Raw genomic sequence first — 22,056 nt, 5'->3', positions numbered from 1 at the left:
GTCCCTAAATATTAACTATAGATAGATTCTGCTTAAACTATTCTTATTAATAATATGAGTTGTAGATAAATTTCTTAGGATAAAATTCATAAATCAGGAATTTGCCATAGCACTTCACATTTTACTAAGCTCAATTGTGTGAATACAAAACATACAAAATCACAAAGGTGAATCTAGATTCCACATCTCACAAAAGTTGGAATCGTGCACGCCTTTGTAAGTTTCGCCGGCTCCGATACTCCATTAGCTGGATTCTGTAACTGTAAGGGAGGAAAAAGTTTCAATCTTTGTTGGATTTTCTGAGCAAATTTAGATGAGTTCCCGGTGTGGAGTCTTTTATTATCATCTGCAAGCAAGTTGGTTGATATGAACAGTCTTGTTAGAAGGAAACAAGTTGATTCTGCTCATCTTATCAAAAACGATGGACATCATCAACTTGCCAAGAAACTATCCGTGGTTGATCTTGTAGCAATTGGTATGGGAAAGATTCCAACTTTGGCGATTTTTGATTGTTATATCGATTAAAGTTCTACCTTTTCCCCTTATTGATGCTGATTGTGTTCCTTTCTAATGTTAATTTTTCAGGAGTTGGGACAACAATTGGAGCAGGAGTGTATATTCTTGTGGGAACTGTAGCTAGAGAGCACACAGGACCTGCTCTTGCTGTTTCATTTTTCATTGCTGGAGTAGCTGCTGCTCTCTCAGCTTGTTGTTATGCTGAACTCGCATCTCGCTGTCCATCTGCTGGGAGTGCTTATCATTATGCATACATATGTCTTGGAGAAGGGTACATACATTGATTTTTTATGTAGGGTTACTGAAGCATTGCCTTAACGTGTACTTGTTGTTTGTCTTAACGCTGATACCGTCGATGTATTTATTTCGTAGGATTGCTTGGTTAGTTGGTTGGGCACTGGTGTTGGATTATACAATTGGTGGATCGGCCATTGCCCGTGGCATAACTCCGAACCTGGTATCCCTTTTGAGTTATATGTATTTGTGGTCTCTTGTAGTTTCATTCTGACTAGTGTTTTCTTTTGTTCTAGGCATCATTTTTTGGAGGTTTGGACAAACTTCCTGTGTTCTTAGCTCGACAAACCATACCCGGACTTGGTATTGTGGTTGATCCATGTGCAGCACTGTTGATTATGATTGTCACGATACTACTATGTTTTGGGATAAAGGAGGTACCTCATTGAAAAACATTTTCAATGAAATTCATTTCAGGATGATCAGATCGTTTAATAGTGTTAGTACCGGTTTATTTTGCCTTCACAGAGTTCATTAGTACAAGCAATAGTAACCTCAGTGAATGTTTGCACCTTGGTTTTCATCATAGTAGTTGGTGGATATTTAGCCTGCAAGACTGGATGGGTTGGATATGATCTCCCGAGTGGGTAATTAGCTTATCTTGGCTTCTTCCATTGAGCTTCGTTTTCGTCAAAAAGATATTTCTCAAGGTCAATGTGTAATTCTTGCCTTACAGGTATTTTCCTTTTGGATTAAATGGAATACTCGCCGGATCTGCTATAGTATTCTTCTCATACATTGGATTTGATACTGTAACTAGTACGGCTGAGGAGGTACACAAATTATTGAATAGTAGGCTCATACTTTTTATTATCCTTGTTTTTTTCTATACAAAGGACTCACTCTGAAAATTTTATATGGAACTAACTAGTTATAGAAGATGATGTTTGGTCTTGTTATTGTGAACTCTTTCTTCCAAATTTCCGCCAATTCTCAGTTTAACCTTAAACTTTTGGTATTGCCACAACAGGTGAAAAATCCTCAAAGGGATCTTCCACTGGGAATCGGGATTGCATTACTTATATGCTGCATTCTGTATATGCTTTTATCAGTAGTTATTGTTGGATTAGTCCCATACTATTCATTGAATCCTGATACTCCTATCTCCTCTGCATTTGGAGACAGTGGGATGCAATGGGCAGCGTAAGCATGATACATTTCTTGAGACTCAAATTTCTCTAGCATTCATTAGTGAATACATACATACACATTCGTCCTTCTGTCTTTGCTATGTTAAATCTTACTACATTCCTATATATTCCAGGTACATCTTAACCACTGGGGCAATAACTGCTCTATGCGCGAGTTTGTTGGGTTCGCTTCTGGCACAGGTACTACCCAATTCTTAATGTTCTGAAAATACAAGTTTAGGAGATTTTGTAACACTCAGGTTCTGTGTGGGTTGTGGAAATGCATACTTGTCATTTTGACACTGCTTTGTGGTTTTTTTATTAGCCAAGAATTTTCATGGCAATGGCAAGGGACGGATTGTTGCCGGCTTTCTTTTCAGAAATTAGCCCACGAACTCAGGTACCAGTGAAAAGCACAATAGCTATTGGTGTGCTGGCTGCTGCACTCGCATTTTTCATGGATGTTGCACAGTTGTCCGAGATGGTAAGCTGATCTTTGTCTATATTTCATGGCTCTTAAGGGAGTATTTTCACCTACAAAATTAGCAGAAAACAGAAAGTTGAGAGTATAGTATTGATATTGTTGAGGCAATTAGCATTATGTAAGTGAGCTGAGACAGGTCGAAGCACACTTCTATGACGGTAACCAATCCTTATCTGAGTAGCTCACATTGGTAATTTTTACAACAGGTTAGTGTAGGCACTCTAATGGCATTCACTGCCGTTGCAGTCTGTGTGCTAGTTCTTAGATATGTACCACCATATGGAGTTCCCCTTCCATCTTCCTCTCAAACTTGGACTGGTACCGATGAAAGTAGAGCCGAAAATGAAAATTTGCTTGTGGATGCTGTAGAATCTTCTAATTCCCCTCTACTTGGCAATGAAACAGCTCGAGGTACTAAATGTGCTCAATCTTTACTACCTTTCATCTGCATTTAAGTAATTTAATTCTTGTGCTTCTTTTCCATTATACAGATGAGAAGTATTTTGGAAAGAGAAGAAACATTGCTGCCTGGAGTATATCTCTTGTGTGCATAGGTGTCCTAGGCCTTGCTTCAGCAGCTTCAGCTGAGCGTCTTCCAAGGTCATTTCAACATCTGATATCTTATGTCCGTACTAATCACCCTGCATATATTTCCCCATGTTGAAGTAGTTGATTAGCTTTGAACGACACACTGCTACTTGCATGTTAAAGAGATTTAAGTATGCTCGATTAGAGAATGCATGCCTGTTTCGGAACTATAGGAAACATTTTATAAATGCTGTGTTGAAAGATCCATGTTTTTTAATCTTTAATTATAACCTCTAGTGGATTTCCTTCTTGATTGTGGCAGTTTTCCTCGGTTCACTATATGTGGTGTCAGTGCAGCCATCTTGCTTGGCAGTTTATTTACTCTTGGCTACATCGACGAGGATGAAGAAAGGCACAATTTTGGACACAAAGGAGGTAAGACATGAAGCTTATATATGCTTTTTTGCCTATTCATACAGAAAATGAGAAACTTAATTGAGTTTAAGATTCTGCAAGCCAGCATTGGTTGGTTACCTCACTTTTGAAACAAAAGTGCTGCTTACTTTAGAGTTTCTTTACATGTGCTGAGTTGGTTATCTGTTTATACAGTACTAAGATTTACTTGGGCTGTGTTTTCTTACTGGCATTCTATATTTGATTCGGTTTCAGGTTTTCTCTGCCCATTTGTCCCGTACCTTCCAGTTCTTTGCATTTTGATCAACACCTACTTGATCATCAACATTGGGTGAGTCTGATAGACCCATGAGTGAATCAACATATATTGGGATGTTTCTAAACCCTTTTTGGTAATTTTTAATGGCAGGGCTGGGACATGGATCAGGGTTTTGATATGGCTACTTATTGGAAGCATGATCTATCTCTTCTATGGCCGATCTCACAGCTTATTGAACAATGCGGTTTATGTTCCAACGACAACTTCTACCAGAAAAACAACAGATCATCTTGCCTGAAATTGGTAGTTCATTGCCGCAGCTGAAGTGACTCCAGCGCAAGCTTTGTTGTTGCTGACGTAGCATTTAAAGAGAATTACACAGATGGCACAAGAGTTAAAACACAGGCCAATACATACTACAACAACATTTCATGTATATTGTTAGTCATTTATTCTTAATGCATATCTCTTAAATGCCAAATTCGTTTTTTACTATTCCATTTACAACCTACGTAGTTTGCCAATATTAGCTAAACGATCTTAGAATTCTGGAAAAATGCCAAGTTCATACACTTAAAACGGAAACTCTTGACAATCTGGAGATAAAAGAATGTAAGATGCAGACATACACATAAATTTGAACAAAACTTATCTAAATATGAGTTTGTCAATAACCTTTAAAATATAAAATAACCTAAACGGGCTGTAGAGTCTAATAAGTTTGCAAGAGAAGACGTTGTCTTCAAAAATGTCTGAGAATCTCCCACTTGCCAACATATATATATGCACAGCTTCAAGAAACTGCCAAGAAAAACAACTATAAACATTAGAGAAAATTCAAGAAAAGACATTTGCAACTTGTCTTGTCTCAAGTTTTCAAGATTTCTGAAGTCGCACCTGTGGTTCCTTTGGAAGAATTCTCCTCCTTTCCTCTTGAGTCTTCACCAGAAACAGATATGAACACTGATCCTGTTTGCATTCACTAGCTGATTGTCGCTTCCCCGTTGACTAAACTGCTTCTCTCTTCTTCATCGCTACTGTTATTGCTTTTCATTGTCTTGTCACTACTACCACCAGTTGCTCTCCTGACATCTTTCTTCTTCAGGACAAGATCATCCCCAGATGCAACCTTTGATGCACGATCTTTCGATGAAGTATTTACATATTTCCTTGGAGAACCCTTGTCTTTGGTAGAGTCACCTGTCGGCTGTTGTTTCTGACTCTCTTTGTCTGTCTCCGACTCGGGAAGTAAAGCACGTACACTAAGCCGAAGCTGACCTTTTTCATTCACCTGCGTTATCCATGTTTCTTTGTTCAACAACGCATCTAATTATCATTTCCAAATAGTTATAATGTTTCTATGAGTTATAAAGACATAAGAACTCCCTGACCTCTATTAGTTTGACGTCAATGCGGTCTCCCACTTTAAAGGCCTGAAAGGACAAGAGTAATTTTGATGAGCAATATGTGAATACCTAAATGAAAGATGAAACCATTTCTATAAAGGGTAATCAACGGGTAAAGCTCACATCCTCTGGTTTTGCAAGCCATTCAGCACTCAGCTCACTGATATGGCAAAGTCCTTCACGCCCAGGCGCAATCTCTACAAAGGCACCATAAGGAGCCATTGATTTGATTTCACAATTTCTGATACAAAAAGAAAGATCAGAATCTAAATCCATTTACGATTCTTAGTCAAAGAAGGTATATGCAGAATATATACCTATATATATCACCAATAGAGGGAACCATCGTCAATCCACTAATAATTGCTTTCGCTCTTTCCAGACTCGCCACATCGTTTGCCATAATTTTGACCTGGACAATGATAAATGTTAAGAGGTTATAGTGAGAAAACCCATAAGTATGCAAAAACATTAAGAAGAATGAAAACATTTTCTGTATATCTCACAGTTCCATCATCTTGCATATCAATGCCCTCAACTCCAGATTCTTCAATGATGCTCTTTACTTTCTTACCACCAGAACCAATAAGAAAGTATACTTTGCTTGGATGAACCTGCAGCACATGAAACGCCAACAATATTTAGTTCAAGGCAGTAAGGCATTAGACTGAGCAATCCTGGAAAAATTAGTTGAGTCCAAACCTTCATTATATGTATCAATGGAGCGTATTTTGAGAGGCTTAACGTAGGAGGCGGTGAGCACTTTGCCATTTCAGCTGCACAAAAGAAGAGAAAAATTAGTAAATGACATCTTTAATGGATACAGTTTTCAGGGATAAACTAATTCCACTACCTAGAAACTAAGTCTCCCAAAGTCTACTGTCTGAGAAATTCATGAATTCACATTCCTTACCAAGAATATGGCGACGCCCAGCTTTTGCCTGTATCAGAGCCTTTTCCATTATCTCTAAAGTGATTCCTCCTACCTAGTTCATGATTTAAGAGAAGAAGAAGAGAAAAAAAGATGTTACCAACAGATGTATTAAACAATTACCATTTAAAACCATTTTGGCAGTGTATATTAAGAAACAGATGATGACCTTAATGTCCATCTGAAAGGCGGTAACGCCATCTTCATTCCCAGCAACCTATTGATAAACAAATAAAAAAATCAGCATTTAAGTTAATGCAACGACTTTCAAAGGAACCCTTATATTTTCTGACCTTAAAGTCCATATCACCGGATGCATCTTCAGCTCCAGTGATGTCAGAAAGGATAAGGGGAGATCCATCACCGCCAAATTCTTCAGTATCCCAAACCATTCCCATTGCTATGCCAGCAACAGAACATTTGACTGGAACTCCGGCATCTTGCAAAGCCAAGCAACCGCCACAAACAGATGCCATACTGTCACATTTTCAGATCAATATAAGAAGCAAGCACAAAAATTGTCATTCAAACCAAATTGGCTCATACAGCCAGAGACAAAAAGCAGACCTTGAAGAACCGTTGCTTTCAATTACGGTACTTTCAACACGTATCGTGTAAGGAAAATCATCATCACTAGGGAGAATGGTCTCCAATGCTCGCTCTGCTAGTGTCCCATGACCTACTTCCCTTCTACTGGGTGCACCAATGCGTCCAACTTCACCAACAGACGATGGAGGAAAAGTGTACTGAAACATCACAATGAGTAGCTTAGAAAATCTCCTTTAGCTCAACAAGAAAAATGAAAGAAGACATTAAGAATCGAAATTTCTCGAAATAGTCATTAAATGTAAACGTGCAACAAACCACAGATTTTTTTTTTTACTCGATCTAATATTAATAACAGAGTGAGAAGAAGAACAAATATTGAAGAGACCTGAAGATAGAACCTCTTGTATTCATCAGAACCCTCAAGGTTGTCAATTCTCTGTGCCATTTGTTTGTCACCGAGAGTAACAACTGCCAGTGCCTGAAACAATCATACAATAATGTTCCTTATCAAACTAATTTCCTTAACATACCTTTAAGGTGATAAGAAAAAGGATTGACATATGAAATAGCCATGGCGGACTCCCCCAGAGGACAACACTCCTGTATTACCTGTGTTTCACCACGTGTGAACAGAGTACTTCCATGTGCCCTTGGAAGCAGTCCACATCTTGAATTAATTGGACGAATCTCATCCAGAGTCCGACCATCACTTCTTTTACCTCCCTATGGATGGAGAAGTATATAATATGAAATCAATAAACTCGTTCCAAAAGAGTGAAAACAAAACTGAAAATTTACGAAAGCCACTGTAAATATGTGTTGACTTTTAACATGTTAAGCATGATTCTTTACCGTAGTGTAGTCAATAAATGCTTCAGTGAGGAAAAATCCTATCAACATACACGTATATGGTAGAGAATATAGGAAACCAGATGTTGTACCTCAACAATTCGCCTCCGTAGGAGCTTTGACGATACTTCTTTGAAGACTAGCTTGACATCTACTTCGGAAAATAGCTAGTAAAAGGCAATGACTACTTTGTTAACATTGCATTAAAAAATGAGTAGGAGAAAAGGTCAATTTCAAGTTGCCGTGTAGAAAGAGTTAAGAGACTCACTAAAGGGATAGGTTTACGAGGGATGGGCCTAATGTGAACGTCACCTTGGTCCACCTCACCTTCAGGAACAACTTCTTCATCCTCGTCTTCATCCTCCAACAGATCCGGTTGTGCTTCTATGGTTCCAAAAGCTACCTCATCAATAACATATCCCTTCTCTGTCAGTATTGTTAAGACTTTTTCTTCCAGGGACGATATGGCTTTCCTTCTCGATATTTTGCTCTTAATTTGTAGCGCTTTAGACAATTCCTCACCAGCAAGTTCCTGTGTACAGAAAACTATTCATTTGACACATGATTTACAAGATAATACCACTGCAATTCCATTCTGGCAAACCAAAATAGAAACGAGGTATATAACATACTTTTACATGCTTGTATAGCTCAGGAGGTGGTAATCTAATAGCGTCAAGCATTTTGGGCTTTCCATATTTCTTTGCTAACGCTTCAATAGCAATGCATGTAGCCTGTACAGCATCCTGGTTAAATTGAAAAAGTCTCACATTTAGTATCTAATCCGGATCTTTAAAGATTGAAATAACTCCAATTAGAAAATTGATATACCTGTCCAACTCTAACAGCTTGGAGCAGCATCTCCTCAGGAAGGAAATTACTGTATCCCTGCAATCCCAGATTTTGCAATGAGCAAGGACTAAGTCAAGATAAAGCAGAACAAGATGAAATGTGACTAGAGATGACCTCTATTGTTAAAATTGCAGTATCTGTTCCAGCTAGAAACAAATCTAGTTGTGATTCTTCCATCTCCTTCACGGTTGGATTGACGATGAATTGGCCCCCAATAAGACCAACCCGAACTCCTGCAACTGCTTTTGCATTTGGTACTTCTGAAAGAGCTCTGTGGTTTTTAATTCATTACAAAACCATGTCAATGTCGCCAAGATTAAAAGCTACATTCATATGAAAACAAAAACTAGATGACCCTACATACACAGCTATTCCAGCAGATGTAACAGCTAAAGCATCAGGTGCGTGTAATCCATCGTAGCTCAAAACCTGAATCAAGGAAATATATACAATCGTCACATAACATATTTGATTAATTACAAACATACAAGTCATTTCGTGAAAAAAGTAGTAGGCACACAACACAAGAAATGCCATCTAACAGAGTCAAAAGATATTATGTTTCAGCCAAAGAGAGGCAAACAGATAAACCCCCCTCACTTCCCCAATAACTGCACCCAAAAAGTACTCAAATAGTTTTAAAAAGAAGGCCAATAAAGAAACCCATGGAGAAGGACCTTACCCAGGATAATATCTGAGTTTCATTGTAGAAACCTTTGGGCATAGTGGGGCGTAGAGGTCTATCGATCAACCTACAAATCAGAACCTGCATAAACAGCAAATGTAGAAACATGTTAAAAAGGATGGAGAAATAAGAGTTGCCAAACATCGTTTAGCAAGAGGAAGTACCTCGTGATCTTTGGTTCTCCCTTCTCGCTTGAAAAATCCACCACTGCACCACAAGAAGTTTCATTTAGATCATCATTTAGGTTATGATCTATTTTCCTTGAAGGAAGAGGCTCCAAAATAGCAAAGGACTGAAGATAAAAACGCGTACCTAGTACGACCTACAGCTGAGAATCGCTCCTGATAGTGAACATAAAGGGGAAGAAAATCTGATGGCTCACTCGGAACATCAGCTAGACAAACAGTTGTGTAGACAATCTACAATGAAAATTTAACATAGTAAAAATTAGATGTGAACCACCCACCACAGCTACCGCATATAACAAACCGAGTTAGAGATAAACAAGTAAAAAGACGCTAAAAATTTGAACACAAAGCACACTTACAGTTTCTCCATCCGTCACCGTTACAGCAGAGCTTGCTTGTCTCCCCATAAGACCAGTCTCAACTAAAATCTAGATAGTAGAAGGAAACAAGATTAAGTCATGACCAAAAAAAAGAAACTCACAAAGCTCATGTAGAGCAACGTGCTTTGAGCTTGTCTACTTGAAAAGATAAGGGCATCAAATCCGAGCAAAACATGCTCATTCACTACATGAATCCTACCAATTCTATCACTATCATCTCGGAATCCAAAATTCAAAGAAAAAGAGCAGAGCTTTTCTGAAACCTCTCTATTTCCGAAGGGGATTTTGACAGAAACGTGGTTAGGAAAAGCCAGAGCCCCATCGCCAACAGAGTCGGCTTCTTCTGTAGCATCTGGTCTAACTAGAGCTCTGACACTGAATTTACTGGCGCCACTTGCAGAGAGAAGAGAGAGGGAGCACAATTTCCCTCCGCCGCCGCTGCTGCTGCGTTCGCCGGAGTTGAAACGAGGGAAGTTCCGGGAACGGCAAAGCCTGCTCCGGCGAACTGGCCAGAAGTGTGGAGAACTACTGTGAAGTGCGTTACTAGGACTCGTCAGCATCTTCTTCTTCTTCGTTGAGAGAGAGAGAGAAGAGAGAGTGAGAAAGAGAGAGACTTTATCCGTTCTTTTGCAGACGCGGGAGCGTGCGTCTCCTGTGACTGTGTGCGTGACAGAGTTTTCAGGCGTTGCGATTCTTGTTTTGCGGTTTTAAATCGAACCGGGTTTACTCGAACGGTATTTTCATAACCAATAGTCTATACCGGACAATTAGGTTGGGATTTCTCATAAATTTGGCATTGCCTTGGTGAGCCTCAGTCTATAGGCTGTGGTGGAACGGGTAAAGCTTGAAGAAAGAAAGAAAGAAAAAAAGTACTAATTTTTATGTTTGTTTGTTTTTTTACATGTTTGTGGAGAGTCTCCTCAAGAGTCTAACAATTGTTATAACGAGTACTATCTTCTTCAATCTCCCTACCAACCTCATGCTCCCTGTTATCACGATGGGCACTTAACATCTGAAGACGCTGAATACGATTCGGAATTGTACCGTCAAACCGCATGCTCTGAGGATCTTCAGAATAAGCTACATAGTAAGCCAACACACATGCCTGTAGCCACGCCAAACCTACCCTTCCCTGTAAACACAGGGACAAAACATATAAGCTACAGTACTTTGTTTGTCCTAGTCATTTTGATCATCTTTACGGCCAATGGCTTAAGAGATACCAATCTTACCACGAAATATCCAATTATAAAAGCATAGAGAGTCACTTCCAAGGCATAGTCCTTGTGAGTTAACAACATCCATATCCCAGCAGTCAATGAAGAGACAGCTCCAACAGAAACCGCACTGAGGAAGCACAAGGAGCTTGTCAGATCCGAATCAATCAGTTTCTCTAGCCCACTTGTACTTCTGAACTTCTTCCAGGTATCACTAGAAGCCTCCACGAATCCTTTATCATAAGTTCCCACATGTACAAAGCCCCATCTGTTTCCAAGTGTAATGAGTTTGTTGGCAATGGTAGAGAAGCAATCAGCACCAGAATACATGACCTCATCGCTGCTCCCTGACATAAGGTTAACGCTTCTGATGGATCCTCTGATGAATACAATGATTGGAACAAGCGTCGAGCCAATGCAGATGCTCCCAACCAAGTGTTTCATAGTGATGCGAAAAGCATCCCAAGCATCCATCTCTTCTCCATGAGCAAAGTTTACATATCTCGCCCGTGAAATCGCTACTTGTTGAAAATTCTTGAGAACTTGCATCGTCCATGATAAGCTTATCAAGATCACGGATATGAACAATAGATCCACACTTGTTCTAGTGGAAGTTGCTCCCCCAATTCCAGTCACCAAGAAGCCAGAGTAAACTAAGCTAAAAGTGATTGATAAACAGACTACTTCTCTGGTTCTTGCAGGTGGGAATGCTGTAGCAAGTGATAATAACTTATCTGTGTATTCAAACCTGGTAGTGATCCAGCAACCATACAGAGACTGAGTGATGGCAAAAAGCACAAAAGCTGAACCAACCACTGCATCTACTGCCGAGCCAATAAGAACAAGCAAGATCCCTACCGAGCAGGTGAGTATTGGGCTAAGCCAGAACGTTGCTCTGACTGCTCTAGATGGATTGTAGATAAAGATGCACTGCCAGGCTAAAGATGCAACTCCTGAGACAGCAACAGAGGCTAGTAAAGGAGGGTACCATTTCTTGGGGTGGAAATGGTGTGAACTTGCTGAGATGAGACCGCGAATGGTGAGAACGATCACCAAAAGCGAGATTAAGGTTAGTTGTGAGAAGAGAAGACCCTTGAAGAGGTTTCTAAAGAGTTTTCCGGCTATTGTTTGATGTGCTGCGGGAGGTGGTCTTCCCTGTTGTTCCTGTCAACAACATACAAATTGGTATCTCAGTAACGGGTAATGAATTCATTAAGAACATGATGGGAGTAAAACAGCACCATTCAGAAACAGGGAGAGAGAAGAAAAGCTGAGTCTTGGATTTGTTCTTAAGTCAAAGAAATAGTGATGAAAGTCAACAAGAAAGCAGAGGATACAGAGATCAAGAAAGGAGTAACCTGATTCTTGATTCAAAAGAGAGAAATAGCATACCTTGAAGGCGATTGGAGAAGAAGAAGAAGAAGGAGACATTGTTATTGGTTCTTGAATCTGCAAGCGAGAGGCATGGCCGTTGCTTGTAGGTGTAGGCATAACTGATGAGTTGTATCTGCCAGGAGTGTTCCTTGAAACCCAAGTTCCACTTAACCATCTTCATCAATCATTCATTTCTTCTGTATATATGTATGTACATACATACATCTTAGTCAATCACATCTTTCGTTTTGTTGATGTGTTTTATTAAATTAATTTCGGATATTCTGAAATACAATACTTTATTCAATTGTTTTGACTTACTCCATCAGACAGAGGACCATCTTTTAAACTAAACCTACACTTTATTGTTGTTTTGACTTTTTAGTTTAAAGTTTCCTCAATTCCTGATCCCCCAAGAAAGTATTCAATTCATTATGTATTAACATGATCAAATCTTTTCATTTGGGTTATACGTTAATACATCAATTGTTTTGTGTGTCTCTGTCTGTTAGGTTAATATTTCGATTGATAGATGTAGGTTCATCTTGGCTACCTACTTCTCATCATCGTCGCAACAAAAGGTACTCCAAATTAGTATGTATATAATATACGATCTAAAAATTCCACAATTATTGTCTCTCTCAACTTTCTTGATTTTGTTGATGTGTTTGATGACATGGCAGATGGTGGTACATCTTTGAACCTTCTCGAGAATTTACAAACTAGTAGCTAATTTATTTGCAGGCATATTGATGGAGACATGAATAACATTACAATGATTTGAAGATAAAAACACACAGCAACATCTGAACTCAAAAAAAAAATTTCCTTTTTAAAAACTTAATATACAAAATTTCCTTTTTTTTAGTCAATTTAAAAAAAATAAAAAATTTAATAGTATCCCTAATCAGTTTCCTATGTTAATTTGTTTTCTTTGTCTGATGAACCTTATCTAAGTATCCCATCACTATGTTAATGGTCTATGGAGTAAAATTATAAAAGACATTTACAATGTAAAAAAGGAAAAAGAAGAAAGAAAGGAGAAAAGAGTACACAAACTAAATACGTTGGCTCTAATTAGTTCTTCCTTTAGCTTTATGTCTTTGTTGTTGTTACTCTTTTTGGCGTGAGAGGATAAGTATCGAAACTCAATAATATCATCCATTCCACGGGATTGCTATGAATATTCATTCTGTATCTTCTTCTTTTTTTATTTTATCAAACTTTATGACTAAAGAAATTTCGGAGCAGCACATGTATAAGTATTCTGCATATATGTGTAGTAGCCATTGAGAAAAAGAAAAAAAAAAGTCATAAAGATTAATGGTGAGGTTGGTCAAGATGGATTGCTTACTCCTGTATTCGAAAGCGTACAAATCAAAAATACCTAAACCAAACCAAAAAAAGAAGACAAATTAGGTAAAGTGGACTTCGTACTAGTTACCAACTCAAACACATTCCACATTTTCTTGACAATAATAATTATTAGTGAACTTTTTATTTATTTACAACATCTAAGATTCGATTTGAAAGCGTCTAAAAATGCCGAATGTGTTTGCTATTGGTTTACCACGGTTGTTACTTACAACCAAAGAGATAACAAGACAAAGGAAAGACCAGTTGAATACAATAACTTTGCACGATTAAAAAAAATAAAAATATATGGCATTTGGATGAAGATGGGCTCATATTTACAAAAGTACATAGGGCGTATTGGGCCTCTATCGGGCTCTTGAAACTAGTTGATTTTATTTTTCTTTCGACATTATCCACAAATTCGGCCAAGCACTTTACATTTAAAATTAGATCGTTGGGAAATTTACAAGTGGATCGTATCCTGCTAGATTCCAAAATTCTTATCCGCTTAGAGTAAGGTTACAAACGTAAAAGTGGCTTCACACATACGCACGTGACTCGTGAGTGTGCGAGACTTTGAAGATCTAAAACATGTGGAAGAATGTGAGAGAGATATGACAGATGGCAGGACTTGTTTAGCTTCAAAGCAAGGAAGGAACCCCAAGTCTTTTACTTTTACTGCCTTTTTCTAGATTTTCTTATTATTTACTCTCTCTTCTTTAGTTTTAGATTTGTCTGAATGAACTTTACTGTCAATTCTTATTTTTAGAAACAATTTTTTACATGATCAGTAAAATGCACCTTTTTGTGGTAATAAATAAAAAATGCATTTTCTTTTCATTTGTCACACACAAATAGCTACATCTTATATGTTCTGTAATACCTTTTCCATATCAGCAATTCAACACACATTAATTTTGTTTGTTGATCCATCTTTATGTCAAGTTTGGTAACAAATATCTCTCAAAACTATTGGTAGCCAATGTTGTAACAAACGACATTGATTATGCATTTTTTTGTGAGTATGGAAACTAATTTCGCTATAGAACTTATAACAGATTAACACGTTTAGTTGATTTACTAAAAGATTAGTTTTGTGGTGTTTCAGACTACTCTGGGGCAATAACATAAAAATTTAAAAATAAAGGGGCATCTTTGTGATTCTACAAACTATCCATCATTAAACCCACACAACACAACACTCTCTCTCTCTCTTCTCCAACAAAGAGATTCCAAGAAAGAAAAAATACAGAGAGACAAGAATGACGATGAAGAAAGTGTTGATGATCTCTTTCTCTCTTACTTCCCTCCTCTTCTCTCTTCTCTACATCATCCCCACAACCAAAACTCTATTCACTTCCTCAAAAATCCCTACTTTACCCCTCGATTCCAACCAAAACCACAGCTCTACCCTCCCCTGTTTCGCCTACCTAATCTCCGCCTCCAAAGGCGACGCCGGCAAACTCAAACGCCTCCTCCGATCTCTCTACCACCGAAGGAACCACTATTTGATCCATCTAGACCTGGAGGCCCCCGAGGAGGAGCATTTGGAGATGGCAAGGTTCGTAGCCGGGGAGCCTCTGTTTCAGCCGGAGGGCAATGTCATGATCGTCGGGAAACCGAATCTGGTGACTTACAGAGGACCGACGATGCTGGCGACGACGCTTCACGCGATGGCTCTGCTCTTGAGATGTTGTCGGTGGGATTGGTTCATCAATCTCAGTGCTTCTGATTACCCTCTCGTCACACAAGACGGTACGGTGAGTGATTGATTTATATAACTGAATTTAACGATACTTAGTTTCTTATTTGGTTCATTTAGTTAATGACATCTTTATTTAGAAACTTTTTTGGATTAGCCGATTAGGATTGGATCTAGGTTTGTGTGTGCTATAGAAACATCATTAAAGTTTGTATGTTTCTTATTCAATTCACCATTATTACATTTTAGCTTATATTTTTGGAATTATGATAAGAATGCAGTGGTTAAGGATCAGTTCGTTCGTGTGATACAGAGGAATGCACTGGTTAGGATCGGTTTAGACGTTGATTTTGGTCGTAACAGTTTGTTTTAATTATCTCTGTTAAGTAGTATATGCTTTTTATTTGTCAACCCGAGTTGCTTGTGGTTGTGAATTGGTGATGTAAAGTCTTTTGTAACTTTTTAAAATTAATTTTTATTACATAAAATGCAGATCTGATCTATGCATTTTCTGAGTTGCCTAGAGATCTCAACTTCATACAGCACTCAAGCCGGTTGGGATGGAAAATGTAAGTTTCAGTCTTTTACTTCTTTTTCCTTTTCCAGTGTGTTTTATACTATTAAAAGAGTTAAAGACAGAATTAGTGAATCATGCTAGGAAAATTTTGAACTATCTAACAAGTGGTTTCGTAACAAAAGAAAAAAACATGTGATTTTGATATTAGTATGTTACAAAAATAAATGTGTAGGAACAAAAGAGGGAAACCAATAATAATAGATCCAGGGCTTTACAGCCTCAACAAGTCAGAGATTTGGTGGGTTAGCAATCAGAGAACCCTCCCTACTTCTTTCAAGCTCTTCACAGGTACCACCAGTACCAATATTTTTACGAGCTTTTAGTAGGGCATATATTTAGTTTTATAACTAGGGAAAGACTTCCTTATTTTCTAAAGAAAATATCATTTATTTTGTGAGTTTTCTTTTGGATTACCTAAGAGCATCCTCAATGCATAAGCTTTAAAAATTAATCTTATGATTTCTTTAATAATTTAACTGAAAAAAGTGGATCTTATTATTTCTTTAATACCTTATATAAGGTACCCTATCTTATATATAGGGTTGAATTATGTATTAAATTTTAATTAGAATTAGCTAAGGATCAGGTTAAGATTCAGCATTGAGGAAGGTCTAATAACTACAAGTTTATACGTATCTAATAAGGGATAATATTTATAAGTAAACTTAGGTGAAGTGTCTTTTTCTTTAGTAAAGAAATTACATATCAAATATTTTATCCAGGTTCTGCTTGGACATTCCTGTCAAGACCGTTCTCAGAGTATTGCATAATAGGGTATGACAACTTACCAAGAACACTCCTTCTCTACTACACAAACTTCGTTTCATCCCCGGAAGGCTATTTTCAGACACTTATATGCAACTCGGATGAGTTCAAGAACACGACTGTGAACCACGACCTCCACTACATCGCGTGGGACAACCCGCCAAAGCAGCACCCTAAGATTCTAGGGATGAGGGATTACAGAAAGATGGTCACGAGCAACCGACCGTTCGCAAGGAAGTTCAAGAGCAATGATCCCGTTCTCAATAGGATAGACCGAGAGATTCTGAGAAGGAAACGAAAACGTGGGTTCAAACCAGATACTGGTCCTGGTCCGGGGGCTAGAAGGTTGAAGAGTTTGCTATTGAGGCTTTTGTTGAGAAAAAACTTTGTCAATAGACAATGTAGATAGGAAGAGTGAGTTACACAACTCTATATAAAGATACTTATGATCATATTCTTTCTTAATTTTTTTTGGGGGTTGGTTTTTGTTTGTTCTGTAGTGATTCATAAGGGAATAAAGAAAATTTTAGATATAATGCCGGGCTGGTTTGGTTTTGGACTTCAAACTTCAAAGTCATTAGAATGTTTAAAGTGTCTGGTGGCCTAGATTGTGTTACTCCATATTATAAAGCTTTTCTCCCGATTTGATCTTTTGTGAAAAAACTGATATTGCGATTACAAGTATATAAAACATGCTTTTTCTGTTGGCTAAGACTAAGATACCGAAGAATTGATCTAAATCCGATTAAACTAATCCGGCGGTGAGCGGTGACACCAATTTAATAGCTCCATAAAATAGCTCTTTGCCTTTTTGGTATTTTTCCTTTATTATTTGGTCGGTCATGTTTGAGTTTTCCTTTTTTTTTCCAAGAGCAGCGCTCCTGTTAGGCTGCAACGGTCATCTACACCAACTTCGTTACCTAAATCACGAATCACATACGTCTATTTGTTTTGTTCTTTTTAATGCGAGTTTATTTATTTACGTTTTCAATTAAAAGATTTGTCCCCACGAAGCACTAACGGTCTAATTCCCACCTATTGGTGAAGTTTACATCTTAAGGTCCACTCACGGACCTACTACCTCTTCAAATTCAATAAGCTTTACTTTCTAATTAAAAAGGTCATTAAGTATTGAAAAATTAAATAATTGAATATCAGAAGAAAATATTACATGACCCAAAACAGATAAAACAAAAACAAAAAAAAAAAAAAAAGGAAAAGAAGACAATCAAAGAATTTGATCTGACATCGAAGGAAGTCGTCGGAAAAAGTTGACCGGAACGGAAGGCATATCGTCTCTAAACCTCGGGTGTCGAATGTAGTAAAAGCCTGACCCCAAAACGAATACTTTAAACGGCACGATGTAGAACAAAAACGACGCGAAAAGACAGAACACCACGAATATACACGTGGCGCGTGGGTCTCTCCAGTTGAAAAGCGCCTCAATACGCTCCCCCTGAGCCGCCACGTCACCTAGCAGAGTCTGTGCTCGACCGGCCAATGCCCTTAACCGGTCATACCTAATACGAACAACCTCCGGTGGTCTCGTCGCCGGGAATCCGTCAAACTCCTCGTCGAGCTCGTCGGGTGCGACAGAGTCAACGCAAGAGAAACGTGGGTCAACGCTGTTGACTTTGACTCTGCCACGGTAACGGAATCTCAAGGCTAAGATCAAGAACGCGTACATGAAAACGGTTGGGAGGACTAAATGTGGACACAAGATGATAGCCACGAGAAGCAAGTGAACGAGGACGGTGGTTGGTGGGTGAACCCAAGTTCGAATCCCGTGAATCCAACGGGCTATAGTGGCTGCACGTGACAGGAACGTGATGACACGGAACCAATTGGCTTTGCTTCTCCTCATGCTCCACACATGATTGTCCGTGTCTAGCATGTATTGAACCACCTCTTGACCTAATGGAGGCTCAGACCGCGCGAGCCGTGCTGTCACTATACGCATAGCCGTGTGACGTAAAATGTCTTGTTGAGCTGGACCAAGGGGACGGACGTAGTGCATCCTAGGTAGCATTGGTGTGACATAGGCTTGAATAATACTTAGCCAAGATGGACATGAGAATCGAACCGCGATTTCGATTTCTCCCATTTTCTTGGCTCCGCTTGGTAACACCACAGTTAAGGTGTAGGAGTTTAGGTAGATTCGGTTCATGTCAAGAGTCGAGAGGCGTACACGGATTTTCCCAACCCGAACATCTCTCCCTTGCTTTCCAGATTCGTCCCGCTTGTACCGTCCGTTGTCAAAAACTCCAATCGTAAGAACCGTGCAGGGATCATAGACGTCCCAAGTGTACTGCTCGTTCCACCGCGGATTAAACCGGTCTAGGATCGTACGAGTCCGAATCCATTTCGGTCCATACTTAGCAACCACATAAGCATCGGTGGTGCCACGTGTACCATCTCTAGTTTTCACCGGAAGTAGATTAGTAGCTCCACGGATACCCACTTCTAATAGACCAATAGGTGGCTTGGCTAACTGTTTAGCTGACGGTCGAACATCGCTCGTCACGTGAGCTGCTTCGTCTAGCACGTGATACCCACCTTCAAGACAAACCTTCACGTGGATTCTCCCGGTGTACGGTTTATTCTCGTCGCCGGCGAGATTAAACCACCTCGATTTCGGTTCAGTCCGGTCATCATTTCTCCTCTCGACGCTTGCCATATGTATCTTAGTCTGACCAATTGATTGCCCGTTTGTTATATCTTCCACGGTCACAATCAAGAACGGCTCAAACGGCTCCGAAGCAACGAAAACAAGATCCTCATTCCAAGTCGGGTTACCGGATCCAGATGAAGAAGCAGACGGCCCAATCGAAGTCCTAGCAGTCTTGAACACTTGAGGTCCTAGCTGAGCTTTCACATAAAGCTCAGTAGTGGGTATCTTTGACTTAGGTTCGGATCCCAAACCTAGCTGCAAATCTTGCGTTTGTATGACCGTTAGACGCAAATACCAAAGCTTCGGAGATAAGTAAACTTTGGATCTGGTCTCCGGTATCAATCCGCCGGAATCCGATTGCCAAGCTTCTTGAAACGCTTCATCAGCTTGAGTCCCGAGCCAAACAGCGAGCATGACGTCATTCCCCGGCGATTTATCAGATTCCAACGTGTACCATTGAGGAGCTAAAGGACTATCCGGAGGAACTCTCTTAGGAACCTCTTGGAGATCAAAGGAAACAGTTCCCAAACAACTCTCAGTAGTCGTCGTCGTTTTATCTTCGTTCTCAACCTTGTCCTCACTCCAAACGGAGACTTCAAGTGAGCTTGAGTTTAAGCTCTCTTTCTCGAAAGCAAACACTTGATCCCAATCTTTATCGGTTTGGCATCTGGTTTTCACACCATTTGTTCCGATCACGAGCTTCGCGTAAATGGGACTGCTCCCGTCGTTCTTCGCTCGCTTCGCTTTAGCTACACGGATGTATAGAAACGGCATTCTATCCACGAGGTCGTATCCACCGCCACGGTTCTGATCTCTGGTTAGAGAAGGAAGCTCAAGATCCGTTCCGATTAGATCTTGCCGGTTTACGTTCTCCGGTTTAATTCCTAATTCATTCTGCTTCGTCGTCTCTGTTTTCTGCGGTAGAGGCGGATTCTGAACCTCCGCCGCAGGAGGAGGAGGAGCTGCGGCGGCATCGGGTGTCTTTGCCTTCGTATCCGGCGGCGTCGGAGCTGCCGCGTCGGGTTTTTTCTCTTCCGATGGTTTAGCTTCTTCCTTTGGTTTCTCCTCTTCTTTTTTATGCCCTTCCTTCTTCTCCTCTGTTTTCGCCGCCTCTGCTTCTTTCTTCCCCTCCTCTGCTTTGACATTCTCCGGCGCCTTCTCTTCCGTCGCCTTGGCAGCTTCAGGTTTCTCCTCCGTGGCAGCAGGCGGCGCAGGTGGATTCTCATCGACGTAGTAAGCCTTCAATCCAATCTCACCTTTGATTTGAGAGAAAACGCTCCTCTTCTCAAGGGGATAATAAACAAGCGTTTCAGATCCGGCAGCGGCGAACGCGCTCCCGGCGATCTTAACTTTCCCGAGAAACGTGCTCCGTTTCCCAGTCTTTTTATCGTTGCAAAGATTGATCTCAAGGATCTCCTCCCCCATAGTCGCAGCGTCGTGGACGAAGAACTCGAGCTTCTCGTCCCACTGTGGATTGAGATCTCGGAATTTCGTCTTCGTCCGGCGCCGTTGGCCGTCGAAATCGACGATGGCGTAAGCGCTGGCGGTTCCTTGACCATCCTTAGGCATCAGGTTTCTAGCGCTGCAGATCTCCACTATCAGCTTCCTCAGGACATTGTCCGCCATTTTATACAATCTACCAAAAGTATTGAAGCTGGCCGGAGTTTTGTCTCTTCTTACGATTGAAGAAGAAGATGAACGAGAGACTTTTCAGTTTATTTTTTAGAGAGAGAGAGAGAAATAAAAATTTGAATTGTTAAAATTGTAGAGAGAGAGAGAGGAAGCACTGTTTGTGTTCGATGCTGGAGAGTGTGGAGGTTTAAAAAGGAGTCGGAGATAGAGTAACGACACGTCAGTATTGACACATAGGATTAGTTGCCACGTGATTTAAGGACGAATCTTTTCGTGTTTGTAGCTTAATTTATTTTGAAGTACTTTTGGCATAAAAGAAGAATTGGTTGAAAGGGTAAATTTATTTTCTAAATTCTGAACACCGTGCTTGGCGCTGCTGTGGAATCATAATATCGTAGTTCACCACCATATATAAGAAAATTAATACTGTACTCTTTAGTCTTTAGTTCTTTATAAATAAATAAATGAAAATCATAACTTGTTTATTTGCTGTTATTTAAAGTATTAATAAACGTTTCAACGATTTAGGAAAATACCAGAGAATTCCGCGTTGAAAACATGAACGAAAGTGGGAAATTTCTTCTAGTATAACGTTGCAAAATAATTAATGAAGTGTGATATTTGCTTAATGTCTAAATATATACGTTATGCATTAACTAATGTAATCTCACCGAATTCAACTAATATATACAGTACGTCCACTGCCTGCTTGTATACGTTGACTCCGAAGTCATCAAACGCTTTATAAAGAAATTTGTATGTTTGCTACACATATCATCTCTAATGCTTGCTGAATTTACATTCGCATCTCCTAAATTTATAGTTTAATTGCATGATTTTTTTTTTTACTTTTTTAATCACATCACATCATGTTTTTTCTTGTGCATATATATATTATATTTAGTGGATGGCATGTACTTTTGGCAATATCGATCATATTAAAAATATAATACTAGTATATAGTAGGATTCATATATAGTACCAAATAGGCAAATACATCAGAAGCCGTTAGTTCTTGCTCCAATATGCGCACGTGCACGGCACACACATTTGCATGGCTTTCAGTCTACAAGTAGTACTGCAGTGCTAGATATACTCTTTTAATTGTAATTTTCAGTGAAAGTTTGGAAGTACTCAGTCCATTACGAATCTTTATCAATTAAAAACTAATATAAAATCCGTACGTGAACTCAGAATACATATATATATATATATAAATATATTACTCTTATAATTCTGACCAACATTTTATAAAACAACTGACGACGTTTTATATCATATATACATCAGCGATATA

The 22,056-nt window shown here is 39.3% G+C and overlaps 5 protein-coding genes across 8 annotated transcripts; 2 read left to right on the top strand and 3 right to left on the bottom strand.

Annotated features, from left to right (window-relative positions):
* The first annotated feature begins 148 nt into the window (after positions 1 to 148).
* Positions 149 to 4,123, top strand: LOC17891414 (cationic amino acid transporter 4, vacuolar). The gene is made up of 14 exons (XM_006298893.2): positions 149 to 475; positions 586 to 787; positions 889 to 973; positions 1,047 to 1,187; positions 1,279 to 1,397; positions 1,487 to 1,583; positions 1,781 to 1,953; positions 2,075 to 2,141; positions 2,266 to 2,424; positions 2,631 to 2,835; positions 2,916 to 3,024; positions 3,275 to 3,387; positions 3,622 to 3,697; positions 3,776 to 4,123. The coding sequence occupies exons 1-14, from the start codon at positions 367 to 369 to the stop codon at positions 3,921 to 3,923; spliced, it is 1,803 nt and encodes a 600-aa protein (XP_006298955.2). The 5' UTR covers positions 149 to 366; the 3' UTR covers positions 3,924 to 4,123.
* A 206-nt stretch (positions 4,124 to 4,329) lies between these two features.
* Positions 4,330 to 10,055, bottom strand: LOC17890909 (polyribonucleotide nucleotidyltransferase 1, chloroplastic). Of its 2 annotated transcripts, XR_002834616.1 has the most exons (24): positions 9,729 to 10,055; positions 9,445 to 9,513; positions 9,210 to 9,316; positions 9,062 to 9,104; positions 8,895 to 8,978; positions 8,577 to 8,641; positions 8,327 to 8,483; positions 8,192 to 8,248; positions 7,993 to 8,106; positions 7,629 to 7,892; positions 7,453 to 7,527; positions 7,121 to 7,234; positions 6,897 to 6,989; positions 6,530 to 6,708; positions 6,256 to 6,439; positions 6,132 to 6,179; positions 5,945 to 6,017; positions 5,734 to 5,807; positions 5,538 to 5,645; positions 5,349 to 5,443; positions 5,155 to 5,272; positions 5,017 to 5,058; positions 4,523 to 4,916; positions 4,330 to 4,426 (listed from the first exon to the last, which is right to left on the bottom strand). XR_002834616.1 is itself a non-coding variant. In XM_006299905.2 (23 exons), exons 1-23 carry the CDS (start codon positions 10,023 to 10,025, stop codon positions 4,608 to 4,610), a joined length of 2,769 nt encoding a protein of 922 aa, XP_006299967.1. In that variant the 5' UTR covers positions 10,026 to 10,055; the 3' UTR covers positions 4,330 to 4,607. The 2 variants fall into 2 exon arrangements, 1 of the variants encoding a protein (XP_006299967.1); XM_006299905.2 differs by having other exon boundaries at positions 4,330 to 4,916.
* A 261-nt stretch (positions 10,056 to 10,316) lies between these two features.
* LOC17893819 (protein PNS1) lies at positions 10,317 to 12,271 on the bottom strand. Of its 2 annotated transcripts, XM_023786489.1 has the most exons (4): positions 12,075 to 12,128; positions 11,924 to 11,970; positions 10,698 to 11,846; positions 10,317 to 10,597 (listed from the first exon to the last, which is right to left on the bottom strand). In XM_023786489.1, the coding sequence occupies exons 2-4, from the start codon at positions 11,924 to 11,926 to the stop codon at positions 10,394 to 10,396; spliced, it is 1,356 nt and encodes a 451-aa protein (XP_023642257.1). In that variant the 5' UTR covers positions 11,927 to 11,970; positions 12,075 to 12,128; the 3' UTR covers positions 10,317 to 10,393. The 2 variants fall into 2 exon arrangements, with proteins under 2 accessions (XP_023642257.1, XP_006297551.1); XM_006297489.2 differs by lacking the exon at positions 11,924 to 11,970 and having other exon boundaries at positions 12,075 to 12,271.
* A 2,335-nt stretch (positions 12,272 to 14,606) lies between these two features.
* On the top strand, positions 14,607 to 16,923 carry LOC17890658 (beta-glucuronosyltransferase GlcAT14A). 2 transcript variants are annotated; one of them, XM_006299619.2, is made up of 4 exons: positions 14,615 to 15,167; positions 15,608 to 15,683; positions 15,864 to 15,979; positions 16,414 to 16,923. In XM_006299619.2, exons 1-4 carry the CDS (start codon positions 14,675 to 14,677, stop codon positions 16,863 to 16,865), a joined length of 1,137 nt encoding a protein of 378 aa, XP_006299681.1. In that variant the 5' UTR covers positions 14,615 to 14,674; the 3' UTR covers positions 16,866 to 16,923. The 2 variants fall into 2 exon arrangements, with proteins under 2 accessions (XP_023641821.1, XP_006299681.1); XM_023786053.1 differs by lacking the exon at positions 15,864 to 15,979 and having other exon boundaries at positions 14,607 to 15,167; positions 16,414 to 16,562.
* Positions 16,924 to 17,640: 717 nt separating this feature from the next.
* Positions 17,641 to 20,883, bottom strand: LOC17891642 (protein QUIRKY). The gene has a single exon (XM_006296828.2). It carries the CDS (start codon positions 20,751 to 20,753, stop codon positions 17,685 to 17,687), a length of 3,069 nt encoding a protein of 1,022 aa, XP_006296890.1. The 5' UTR covers positions 20,754 to 20,883; the 3' UTR covers positions 17,641 to 17,684.
* Positions 20,884 to 22,056: the final 1,173 nt, after the last annotated feature.

The sequence above is a fragment of the Capsella rubella genome, unplaced genomic scaffold (genome assembly GCF_000375325.1).
Source record: "Capsella rubella cultivar Monte Gargano unplaced genomic scaffold, Caprub1_0 scaffold_3, whole genome shotgun sequence".
In the NCBI taxonomy this organism is placed as follows: domain Eukaryota; kingdom Viridiplantae; phylum Streptophyta; class Magnoliopsida; order Brassicales; family Brassicaceae; genus Capsella; species Capsella rubella.
The sequence above is the reverse complement of the archived record's forward strand: the minus strand, read 5'-3'. Positions and strand labels throughout refer to the sequence as shown.

Excerpts from the sequence above, each read along its gene's own strand:
- LOC17891414 (XM_006298893.2), top strand. The coding sequence starts at position 367 with ATGAACAGTCTTGTTAGAAGGAAACAAGTTGATTCTGCTCATCTTATC. Across the intron at positions 1,398-1,486 it reads GGATATGATCTCCCGAGTGG|GTATTTTCCTTTTGGATTAA; the intron begins GTAATTAGCTTA and ends CTTGCCTTACAG. Across the intron at positions 1,954-2,074 it reads AGTGGGATGCAATGGGCAGC|GTACATCTTAACCACTGGGG; the intron begins GTAAGCATGATA and ends TATATATTCCAG.
- LOC17890909 (XM_006299905.2), bottom strand. The coding sequence starts at position 10,025 with ATGCTGACGAGTCCTAGTAACGCACTTCACAGTAGTTCTCCACACTTC. Across the intron at positions 8,979-9,061 it reads GGAGAACCAAAGATCACGAG|GTTCTGATTTGTAGGTTGAT; the intron begins GTACTTCCTCTT and ends CTGTTTATGCAG. Across the intron at positions 4,917-5,016 it reads TTGACGTCAAACTAATAGAG|GTGAATGAAAAAGGTCAGCT; the intron begins GTCAGGGAGTTC and ends TGGATAACGCAG.
- LOC17893819 (XM_006297489.2), bottom strand. The coding sequence starts at position 12,173 with ATGCCTACACCTACAAGCAACGGCCATGCCTCTCGCTTGCAGATTCAA. Across the intron at positions 11,847-12,074 it reads CTTCTCCAATCGCCTTCAAG|GAACAACAGGGAAGACCACC; the intron begins GTATGCTATTTC and ends TGTTGTTGACAG. Across the intron at positions 10,598-10,697 it reads TTATAATTGGATATTTCGTG|GGAAGGGTAGGTTTGGCGTG; the intron begins GTAAGATTGGTA and ends CTGTGTTTACAG.
- LOC17890658 (XM_006299619.2), top strand. The coding sequence starts at position 14,675 with ATGACGATGAAGAAAGTGTTGATGATCTCTTTCTCTCTTACTTCCCTC. Across the intron at positions 15,684-15,863 it reads AGCCGGTTGGGATGGAAAAT|GAACAAAAGAGGGAAACCAA; the intron begins GTAAGTTTCAGT and ends ATAAATGTGTAG. Across the intron at positions 15,980-16,413 it reads TTCTTTCAAGCTCTTCACAG|GTTCTGCTTGGACATTCCTG; the intron begins GTACCACCAGTA and ends TATTTTATCCAG.
- LOC17891642 (XM_006296828.2), bottom strand. The coding sequence starts at position 20,753 with ATGGCGGACAATGTCCTGAGGAAGCTGATAGTGGAGATCTGCAGCGCT.